Consider the following 12401-nt stretch of genomic DNA (forward strand, 5'->3'; position numbering starts at 1 on the left):
ACGAAGACTACAACCACCAGCATCCACCAAAAAGGGTCCGGCTCCGGGTGTCCCAAGGCCCATGGGGTGCATCAGAACATTTTCATCACCTTTCACAATCACCAATGGGACAAGGCAGGGATGTCCTCTGTCCCCTCTCTTATACATCCTAGTGATGGAGCACCTGCTCTCATCAATTCGCCATAACCCCAATATTAGGTGGATTGAGGTGGGAGGCACCAAGTACAAGTGCTCTCTATTTGCTGATGATGTCCTAGTATATATCACTCAATCACATATATCCATCCATGCTGTTATGGCTGAAATAGATCACTTTGTTACATGGTAAAATTTTAAAATCAATGCAGCGAAGTCTGAGGCCCTCGATGTCTCCCACCCCAAATCCATACAGGATTCCATCCAGTCCAACTGTCCCTTTGCCTGGCCCTCACAGGGTATCAAATACTTAGGAATTCCTATTCATAGAGACCTCTCCCATCTATGTTATCTTAATTTTGGGCCCTTTATTGAACAACTTCATACAGACCACGGTTGGCAAGTTAGAACTGTAAGATTCACTACGTGAACCACTGGTGTTTTGTGGAAAAGCACATGTACACTGTGTTCCAAATTATTATGCAAAAAGTGTTTAGGAGTGATAAGGGAAGAATTTGTTTGTTTTTCAGTTAAACTCATTGATGGTGATGTGTGTCAGAGCTCTTTATATCACTGTAAGCAATTGCAGACACCTGTGCTAATTAGTTTGGCAGGTGTGTCCAATGAAAGGCAAGACTACTTAAGAAGGCTGTCTCACATTATTAAGCAGCCTACATTTTCTGCCAAAATGGGAAAGAAAAAGGATGTGTCGGCTGCTGAGAAGCAACAAATTGTGGAGTGTTTAGGTCAAGGCATGACTACAATCAACATTGTGTGATGATCAGGATGAAGTGTCTTGGCAATCAAGAAGTATGTAGCTGATTCACAGTACACACGTGTGCGTGCTGATAAGGGCAAATTGAGGACTCTTTCCTACAGGCAATTACGTCAGGTTAAAAGAGCAGTGGCAAAAAAGCCTTGTCATAGCAGCAGACAAGTTTTTGAAGCTGCTGGTGCCTCCAACGTCCCCCGAACAACAAGATGCAGGGTCCTTCAGAGGTTTGCAGCTGTGCATACGCCATCCTGTTGACCTCCTCTGTCCACTTCACACAAGCAGAAATGGCTCCAGTGGGCCAAACATTACATCAAGACTGATTTCAAAACTGTTTTGTTCACGGATGAGTGCCGTGCAGAGCTCGATGGTCCAGATGGATGGAGTGGAGGATGGCTGGTTGATGGACACCCCACTCAAACACGGCTACAGCGCCAACAAGGAGGAGGTGGAATAATGTTTTGGGCTGGAATCATGGGGAGAGAGATTGTCGGCCCATTTGGGATCCCTGAAGGGGTAAAGATGAACTCCATAATGTAATATGAGGGTCATGTTGCAGGTAGTGCAGCAGGAAGGCACTTATGTGTCTTGCGCATCTCGGAGCCCCAAAATTATTTTCCGGGCTAGATGCAGCTAAAAATTATTAATTTTAAATCTGGTGGAGCTTAGTATTGATTGCCTAATAGGATAAGTGCTTCACACTGCTACAAAGCCCAAATTATTTTCCAGCCAAGATACAGATAAACATGATTAGTAATTTTAAATCTGGTGGAGCTTATTATAGATGGCCTAATAGAATCAGTGCTGCACACTGCTACAAAGCCCAAATTATTTTCCAGCCAAGATACAGATAAACATGATTAGTAATTTGAAAGCTTAAAATGGATGGTGAGGTGATTTTAACCAATGATCAAGCTTTTAGTCTCTCCAGGATGACACAGGGGTAGAAAAGTCGTTTCAGATCCATGATTTGTTCATCTTTATGAACGTGAGTCTGTCTACATTATCAGTGGAGAGCCGCGTGCGCTTATCTGTCAGCACACCACCAGCAGCGCTGAACACACGTTCAGACAGAACGCTGGCTGCGGGGCATGACAAGATCTCCAAGGCGTAAGTGGCTAGCTCCGGCCATTTATCCAGATTGGAAGCCCAAAAAGAGCAAGGGTCCAGTGACACAGTCATGGCTTCAATGTTTACTTGGAGATATTCCTGTACCATCATCTCTAGGCGTTGACTATGTGTTAGATTTCTTGTCTCCTGTGGCCTTGCAAAGGATGGGCTAAAAAAGTGGTGAAATGATTCCGCAAAATTGATGTTACCAGCAGATACTGTGGTTCTGTTACAGTTTGAGTGCTGAACACTCGACGGTCCCACGGTTGGCAAGTTGGAACTGTGAGATTCACTACGTGCACCACTGGTGTTTTGTGGAAAAGCACATGTAAGATTCTGCAACAGTCTCTGCTGATACTCCTGCATGTGTGCATCCCTTTCTATGGCAGGAATAATTTCTGCAAATTTACTTCTTGTACCGGGGATCTAACAGTGTGGCAACCCAGTAGTCAGGATTATTTCTAATTCTCACAATTCGAGGGTCATGTTGCAGGTAGTGCAGCAAAAGGCACTCATGTGTGTTGCGCATCGAGGAGCACCAAGTCCCTGTTGTGTTGGTGGCGAGGTAACAATCATGCTTTCTTCCTCTGTCCTCTCCCCCCAACCTCGCACAACAGAAATGTGATCAAGGTCTCCCTCATCTGATGAGTCTTCCATCAGTTCGTCCTCCACTTCTTCCTGGGCTCCTGCACCTTCCTCACTAGTTTGGCTGCTACCATGCGCCCTGGTAAAACCATCTCCCCCACCCTCACATGCCTGCCGCCTTGGTGCTGCCGACCGTCTGGACCTTGCAAATGTTAGCCCTTATGCATACAACTCCTCCTCCTCTACTTCCTCCACCTCCTCTTGTGCCACCACCTGACTCCGAATTCTGTTTAACATGTGCTCCAGCATGTAAATCACCGGAATAGTCATGCTGATAATGGCATCGTCAGCAATAAACATCTTCGTCGCCATTTCAAAACTGTGCAGAAGGGTGCATAGGTACCTGATCTGAGACCACTCCTCCAGCGTGATTTGCCCCACCTCTGGATCTCGTTGGCCCAGGCTATACATCATAACGTATTGCACCAGGGCTTGTCGGTGCTGCCACAGTTGCTGCAACATGTGCTGAGTTGAATTCCACCGGGTAGGCACATTTTAGCCGGTGAAGTGGCAGGCCCAACGACTTCTGTAGAGATGTAAGTCGCTGAGCTGCGGGATGCGAACGGCGGAAGTGAGCACACAGCGACCGTGCCCTCTGCACAAGGCCATCTAGTCCGGGATAGTGGGCTAAAAATTGCTGGACAACCAGGTTCAACACGTGAGCCATACAAGGCACGTGTGTAACATTGCCCCAGCGAAGGGCCGCACCCAGGTTTGCAGCATTGTCGCACACGGCCTTCCCTGTTTTCAGGTCCAGTGGAGACAACCATTCATGAAATTGTTTCTCCAGAGCTGACCACAACTCCTCAGCTGTGTGACTCACATTTCCCAGACATTTCAAAGTAAAAACCGCCTGATGACGTTGAGCCCTACTGCCAGCATAGTAAGGAGGTGTGCAGGTTCCCTTCTGCGCAGTTAGAAAGCTTGTGGCATGACCAGACAGGCTTTGGGTGCAGGTGGAGGACCGAGAGGAGGTTGAGGAGGCAGAAGCAGTGGAGGAACTTTGACATAAAGAGGATTGACGCACAACTTGTGGGGACGGCATGACTTGGACAGCAGCCCCTTGTCCTGCTGTCACCATAGTTACCCAGTGCAACATGTAACGCCCCTGTCCATGCCTACTCGTCCAAGTGTCTGTGGTGAAATGCACCCTGTCACACACAAAGTTTCTCAAAGAAGCGGTGATGTTGTGTGTGACATGCTGGTGGAGCGCAGGCACACCTTTCTTTGAGAAGTAGTGCCAACTGGGCATCTGGTACTGGGGCACTGCGACGGACATAAGGTCTCGAAAATCCTCTGTGTCCACCAGGCAGAAAGGCAGCATTTCTGTAGCCAAGAGCTTGCAGATCGTGAAATTCAACCTCTTAGCTTTCTCATGGCTATGAGGAAATGGTCTTTTACTTGTCCACATCTGAGGGACCGAGGACTGGCTATTGTGCTTAGACGGGGTTGATAAGGGTGTCCTCGGCAAACTGCCGGTCTGTGAGGAAGATGCAGTCGGACATGTTAGGTTGCCTTGATCCAAAGGTGGTGCTATCGATGTCGGACAGCGCTCAAGACCAGCTGGTGTTACCACCTCCAAAGAAAATGATGACCTGCCAATCACGCTGGCTGTTGCGGGTAAAGAGGTGGCAGGTCTGCGCCCCAAAACAGGTGTGACTGCTGTCCCCCCAGTCACAGAGGATGAAGAGGCCACGGATGCACAAGATAGGGCAGACGGTGGTTGGCCCGGCCGGCTAGGCCGTATTGTAGCACAGTGAGCTTCCTACTGCAACTTATGCTTCATGTCCATGTGCCGGCTCATGCATGAAGTACTCAAACTATGTATTTTTTGGCCTCTACTTAGCTTTTGCTGACAAATGTTACAGATAACACGAGTTGGGTCATCTTTATCGATCTGAAAAAATGCCCACGATATGCAAGGCTTAGCACCCATGCGACCTGAAGAGCCACCACGACTTGTGGTGAGAGGCAGAGTTGTGTTTGAGGATGCAGTTGTTGACGTGCTTCCAGTACTACGTCTCTGTTCAGGAAGGCGCAACCTGACCTCGTCGTCACTAGCATCCTCCTCCACCTCCTCTGCTGACCTCATCTCTTGGCTGACTGTGGGTTGACAGTAAGTGGGATCTCCAACCTCATCATCATCACCCTGTGCGTTATCACACCCGTCGTCCTCAGAGCCAACCTGTTCCTGCCCTGACAAAAAACTAAAGTTGTCGCTCCAATCAGGTATTTGAGTCTCATCATCGTCTTCCTCATTGTCTCCACCAGCAGGAGTTACAGTTTGGGAATGAGGGTCTACAATATGGTCAGAACCTTCTGCGCCTGGTCCTGGATCTGACTCATAAAGATTCTGGGCATCAGTGCAGATCATTTCCTCGTCTGGATTCACAGAAGCGCTGGAGTCGACCTCTGATTCCCAGGCTATAGTATGAGTAAACAGCTCTGCAGACTCAACCATCTGTTCTACCTCATACTCAGATGGGCAGCTGGAGATTTGGGAGCTGTGAGGAAGCAAGTGCGATTGGGGTGACACCTCTGAGGACTGGAGTATTTGTGATGTTGAAGTTGATGTGGAGGAGAGCCCACTTAAAGGAGCACTTGATATCCGTTGAAGCACCTACTGTTTTTGTGCCTCATCTGGAATTTGTAGCGATTGGCGTGGCTGTAAGAAACGGATCTTATCACATTGTCCGCTAAAAGAAGTAGACATTTTAGTTTGGCTGGAAGATGGTCTTTCTTCTGCAGATGTTACTGTTGCTCTAACACCTTCCCCACGGACACAACCTTTTTTCCCCTTCCCAACACGCCTATTGCCCTTTCCACCTGCAACAGGCCTTTTTCCACTCATTTTGGTGGTTAACTAAATCACAACTCTGGAGTTGTTTGCACAAAAAAACAATGGATGGGAACCGAGCAGAGCTGAGTGGCCAAACTGTGGTATTAGGCCAAAACTATTGGCTGGGTTAGATGCAGAAAAAAATTATATTCAATTTGCAACCTGATGGAGGTCAGTATAGATGGACTAATAGAACAAGTCCCACACACTGCTAGAAGCCCAAATATTTTTTCAGAGGCAGATTCAGAAAAAATTATTTTCAGTTTGCAACCTGATGGAGGTCAGTATAGATGGACTAATAGAAAAAGTCCCACACACAGCTAGAAGCCCAAATATTTTTTCAGAGGTAGATGCAGAAAAAAAATATATTCAGTTTGCAACCTGATGGAGGTCAGTATAGATGGACTTATAGAGAAAGTCACACACACTGCTAGGAGGCCAAATATTTTTTCAGAGCTAGATGCAGAAAAAAAATATATTCAGTTTGCAACCTGATGGAGGTCAGTATAGATGGACCAATAGAACAAGTCCCACACACAGCTAGAAGGCCAAATATTTTTTCAGAGCTAGATGCAGACAAAAAATTATTTTTAATTTGCAACCTGATGGAGATCAGTATAGATGGACTAATAGAGAAAGTCCCACACACAGCTAGAAGCCCAAATATTTTTTCAGAGCTAGATGCAGAAAAAAAAATATATTCAATTTGCAACCTGATGGAGGTCAGTATAGATGGACTAATAGATCAAGTCCCACACACTGCTAGAAGGCCAAATATTTTTTCAGAGCTAGATGCAGACAAAAAATTATTTTTAATTTGCAACCTGATGGAGGTCAGTATAGATTGACTAATAGAGAAAGTCCCACACATTGCTAGAAGGCCAAATATTTTTTCAGAGCTAGATGCAGACAAAAACATATTTTTAATTTGCAACCTGATGGAGGTCAGTATAGATGGACTAATAGAACAAGTCCCACACATTGCTAGAATGCCAAATATTTTTTCAGAGCTAGATGCAGATAAAAATTATTTTTAATTTACAACCTGATGGAGGTCAGTATAGATTGACTAAAAGAGAAAGTCCCACACACTGCTAGAAGCCCAAATATTTTTTCAGAGCTAGATGCAGAAAAAAAAATATATTCAATTTGCAACCTGATGGAGGTCAGTATAGATGGACTAAGAGATCAAGTCCCACACACTGCTAGAAGGCCAAATATTTTTTCAGAGCTAGATGCAGACAAAAAATTTTTTTTAATTTGCAACCTGATGGAGGTCAGTATAGATTGACTAATAGAGAAAGTCCCACACATTGCTAGAAGGCCAAATATTTTTTCAGAGCTAGATGCAGACAAAAAATTATTTTTAATTTGCAACCTGATGGAGGTCAGTATAGATGGACTAATAGAACAAGTCCCACACATTGCTAGAAGGCCAAATATTTTTTCAGAGCTAGATGCAGACAAAAAATTATTTTTAATTTGCAACCTGATGGAGGTCAGTATAGATGGACTAATAGAGAAAGTCCCACACACTGCTAGAAGGCCAAATATTTTTTCAGAGCTAGATGCAGACAAAAAATTATTTTTAATTTGCAACCTGATGGAGGTCAGTATAGATGGACTAATAGAACAAGTCCCACACATTGCTAGAAGGCCAAATATTTTTTCAGAGCTAGATGCAGATAAAAATTATTTTTAATTTGCAACCTGATGGAGGTCAGTATAGATGGACTAATAGAGAAAGTCCCACACACTGCTAGAAGGCCAAATATTTTTTCAGAGCTAGATGCAGAAAAAAATTATTTTCAGTTTGCAACCTGATGGAGGTCAGTATAGATGGACTAATAGAACAAGTCCAACACACACTGCTAGAAGCCCAAATATTTTTTCAGAGCTAGATGCAGAAAATAATTATATTCAATTTGCAACCTGATGGAGGTCAGTATAGATGGACTAATAGAATGATGTTATGCCCAAAAGATTTTACTTCACTAGGTGCAGTAAAAAAATTGGTATTCTATACACAGGTGGTATATCTTGCAACACAAATAGGCTACTCCACTGAATAACACACTCTGCAGTAGGCCAAAAAGGATTAGCTTTGCTAGATTCAGCCAAATGCTGTGTAGAAAACTTGCACAGCACTGGCACAGACCTGCCTGGCAAAAACTGATAGGAAATGCTGTAACCTAGTCCTTAAAAGGACTGCAATCACTACTATTCCCTACTCCCAAGCTATCTGTAGATTTGTGCAAAAATTGGCTTGAAATTAACAAGGTATAGCGCACACAGGAACAGCGGTGCCGTCTAACACGCTGCTGCAGCAGTGAGAAAATGGTGGCGACGGGGAAAATGGCTGGGTCTTATAGGGCAAGGACATGTGACATACACTGCCAATGACACATGCCCTTGCTTGTGTGAAAAAAAGCACTTCGCTCCGTGTGTGCGCTGCTGATAGGCTGACAGATTGCACCTCCCCACTGTAAATGCGGGAAAGAGAAAAAAAAATGGAGATCTTCATTATTCCTGCAGAGATCCATCCCCTGCCCCTCCCCCCACCCCGCTGTACACTCAAACTGCGTATTAACATTAATTTTCATCATTACTGAGAAAAAATCCAGTTATGATTTTGGTACACGAACAGTTATCGAACATAACCTCGAACAGCCGAATTTTTCTCGAATCGTTCGTGTTCGCCGAACGGCTCGAACACCGCCCAAAACAGCTTGAATTTGAGATTGGCGAACAGTTCGAGTCGAACAACGCTCATCTCTAATTATAAGCTGACATCAACCCCAACCTATTACCCCACTGCCACTGCAACAGGGCAGAGGGAAGAGCGAGGCTAAGTGCCAGAATTGGCGCATCCTATGGATGCGCCATTTCTGGGACGGCTGGTGTTTCTAGCCTGGGAGGGGGCCAATTTTCATGGCACCCTTCCTGGGATATTAATATCAGCCCCCAGCTGTCTGCCTAGCCTTTGCTAGTTATTAAAATAGGGGGGACCCCACGTCATTTTTTTGGGGGGTCCCCCATTTTAATAGCTAGTAAAGGCTAGCTATTCAGCTGGGGGCTGATATTAGTAGCCTGGGAAGCTCCTTGGGTATTACCCCCTTTCCAAGCTTCAAACATCTGCCCCAGCTGTCTGCTTAACCTCCGCTAGAAACTAAAATTATGGGGAACCTGACGGCAATTTTTTTTAATAAATCCTTTATTTTAACACTAAATGACAAGTACAGTAACCAACACTGTCACTGTACTTATTATATATGTGACTGACATGTTTCTATCTATCTAATCTGTGTGAAGCTCTATTCTTTCTGTTATAAATTGTCAGGTACCGCTGCTGAATTGCCGGCCGGCTTTTTTAAAGAGACGGTGTACGAAAACACTAATATTTTTTTTAATAAATGCTTTTCACTAAATTACAAGCACAGTAACCAACACTGTCACTGTACTTATTATATATGTGACTGACATGTTTCTATCTATCTAATCTATGTGTGATGCTCTATTCCTTCTTGTCTAAATTGTCGGGTACCGGTGTATGCCGCTGCTGAATTGCCTGCCGGCTTTTTTAAAGAGAGTGTCTTCTGAGCAGTTTGTCAGCTTTTGGACCCCTTTGAAGGTGTTTTCTATGTGTTTCTATGTGTTTTTGTTTGCCTGCCATTGGTTTTAATGGTGTTTGACGGTTTTCTAAGTTATTTGACGAACAGTTCGACGAACAGTTCCTCGAACATCCCGATGTTCGACGAACCGAACCGAACCCGAACACTACGGGGGTGGCTCAACACTAATAAGGACAAAGACTCATTTCCACTCTCTGTAGACACTCGCGTCGCCTATTTCTGGTAAAGATACAAAGACCTACCCCACTACCTAAAGTGAGACAAAGACCTGCCCCATTCTACTTAAATACAAAGACCTGATGCCTCATCCTCTACAGCAACTATGACCCTTCCCTATTCCTGCACATAAATAAGAAGCTGCCGCAAAACCAGATCACTTCTTCTTGTGCCAGACAAACATGTTAATTATGAAACATGTCAGATGAGTGGTATTATTACATGGTAACATTTTTATTTATGGAAAAGAAAAGAAAACTGCAATTTAAATATTAGAAAAAGAAGAATGGCAACATTAAAAATGCCTAGAATAGCAACATGGAGTCTTCATATGTAAGAGATTTACACAGAAGTAACACCAGGAGGAAGGTACGGGTGCTCAAGGCCACGGCCCCACTATCAGTATTTGGTCAGTATTCGGTATTTTTTCTCAGGAGTGGGTGATAAATGCAGAATTGGTGACTTGTTTCTTTTATGCCTTTTCTCTGATTGTTCCTCACCTGGTTTTGGCTCCTGAGAAAAAATATCGACCGAATACAGATAGAGGGGCCTTATACTGATAGTGGAGCCGTGGCCGAATAAGAGAAGGAGGAAAATGACAAGAATAAAGGAGGAGATTAAAAATGTTTTGAATTAGCAGAGAACTGCAACACACAGATAACAATCCCTTATAGCTCCATCTGATGAAAATACAAGTAATGGATTTTAGTATATAAGAACTCTATCAAATGTATTTTCCAAGAAAAACTTTAGAAAACCTCACGATTTGTTAGTTGTAACTGTAGTGAACCACACAATGACATTTGTACTTCACAGTAAATAAATTCCTGAAATAAACGTTCATTTTTATATCTTTACTATTTTCCATATTTTAATTAATTCTTTGGTAAATGAATATTATTCTGAAAATACAACTTGATTGACAAAAAATAAAAAGATATGGCTCTTATAAGGCGAGGATGAATCAAAATGAAATAATAATAAGTTACTTGGGTAGAAGGGGTTAATCGACAGATGGCATAAGAGAAATTCTTCCAGAACTAATTAGTGACAGATGAGGGGATAAGCAGTGACGAGCAGCCCCCCGATCTCTGCACATTCATCACATATAATAATAGTCATATATAAAACTCACATTACTTGTTTTCCAGCTCATTGATTTGGGATATATTTCTGTGTAATATGATTTAATGGTGTAATCGTATTCAATGTTTCCAATGAGATTTGATATGAGAGAATTCCCAAAATCTTCAATGTAAAATATCCAGTTATACAAAGACATCGGAAGGGACAATTCTCTATCCTTATTGAATGTGACGTCATGTTTAGTGTAACCTCTAAAATGTAATCTTCTTATGTATCTCTGTAACTGAGAAAAGTAGAAAATGTCATAAAACTGAGGGGAGCAGTGAGGGGGTCCGGGGTCAGAATACCAAACAATCTAATGCAGGTGATCTATCCTAAGCATTGGTGATAAAGATCTCCGGCCACAAGAAGTCTTTAATGGAATACTCATCAGAGGCCATAAAATAAAGGGGATATAAAGCCATGTAATGGGGGCCTGTCAGCAAGTTTTCACGATATAAACTAAAGCCACCACCTTTAACTCCTCTTGTACCGGATTCCAGCAAAATGTATAAACTGCAAGACCCAACTCCCCCTACATATCAAAAAAAGTATTTTATAATTCTCCTATCCTGTATGCTTTTTGGCTGCTGTTTGCTCAGTGCCTCCTCTCTCTCAGCAATCTTATCCTCCTGCCTTTGTAGTTTACATCCAGTAAACCTGCTGACAGGTTCCCTTCAAGGACAAATTAGTAAAAGATTTCAGAAATAGTAGAATAACCTGAACCTGGCTATTCCGGTTGTAACTCTCCACATTCACAAGCAACTAACCCTGAATAAAGAATTTCTGTGCGTCGTTTCACACATTTTTTAGACCAGCCCGTGGACCAGCACAACTGAGTACAAGTCTGACATGTTGTGAATGACTAGCGAGGATGGTGCAGGAGTATCTCGAGCTCCTCAATATCAATACCATCAGGGAAGGTTTGGACAATTTAAAATTTTTGTCTTCAAAAATGGAAGAGTAGCTTGAGCTCGCCTGTCACGGCTTGGAGGTTTTGTCATGCCCAGCAGCCAGTGTTCTCTCAGAATGTGTCTTCAGTGCTGCTGGTGGTTGTCCTTATGGATAAGAGAAGCAGGCTGTCCCCTGAAAGTGTAGACCGCCTAACTTTTATAAATATGAACAAGTCATGGATCTCCAAGGACTTTTGCTACCCAATCAAAGACTGGGCAGACTAGGCGATGTTGTAGTTTTTAGTGTGCTGCATTGATCTCGCGTTATTGCAGTCTGTGACACCTTTGTCATGGACTCTGTGCCTGCTCTTGCTTCTGCTGCTGATGTTACTAGCAATTTTTGGAGATGTGGAAACTCTAAGTTAGGTCTCTATCTGATGGGTTCCCTGTTGTGGAAAGGTCGTCAGAGCTCCATTATACTATTTCTACTCTGGGGAAATTTATGCCGTTTTAGGGGTATGTGGCAATAATTTTTGAAATGTGGAGACTTGTAATTGGGTCTCCTTCATGTGTGTTGCATGTAACAGTAGGGCTCCCAGACCGCCAGGCCTGCATTTTGTTTCAGTCAACTACCTGTGTTACTATCCTTTATTTTTCTACCAATAGTGCTCTTAGAAACTGATGTTTGTTCCACCTGAGCGTGGCTGAGTAGAAAAGCAGTTTGAACGTTAGCATGAAGTATCAGGGCTCCCAGCACCGCAGGCCTACATCGTTTCCTCACCCACCTCATCTTAATTTGAAGTTAAAATTAAAGCTGTAAATGCTGGCCCAGATCCTGATATCTCCTGCATGGCCCATGCCTGACTGCTGCTGGACTGGTATGAAATGTGTACTGTGGCTCAATTTATTCCACTTTTCCTGGTGTCTGCCCCAATTTGAGCTGTTTTGACAGCTTTTGGGACCACCTGAAGATATTGTCTATGTGTTTGGTTTTGCCTCCCATTGAATTCAATGCGGTTTGGATATGTTCGATG

At 43.5% G+C, this 12401-nt stretch overlaps 1 protein-coding gene across 1 annotated transcript in view; it reads right to left on the reverse strand.

Moving 5' to 3' along the window:
- LOC141229717 (vomeronasal type-2 receptor 26-like) overlaps positions 1-10631 on the reverse strand; it is a 133789-nt gene extending 123158 nt beyond the window's left edge. The window contains exon 1 of the mRNA XM_073667511.1: positions 10485-10631. Coding sequence (XP_073523612.1) covers positions 10485-10631 — 147 coding nt within the window. The remainder of the gene's footprint in view (positions 1-10484) is intronic.
- Positions 10632-12401: the final 1770 nt, after the last annotated feature.

The sequence above is a fragment of the Phyllobates terribilis genome, unplaced genomic scaffold (genome assembly GCF_046119375.1).
Source record: "Phyllobates terribilis strain yellow unplaced genomic scaffold, ASM4611937v1 Scaffold_1__5_contigs__length_1240528914, whole genome shotgun sequence".
Classification (NCBI taxonomy): Eukaryota; Metazoa; Chordata; class Amphibia; order Anura; family Dendrobatidae; genus Phyllobates; species Phyllobates terribilis.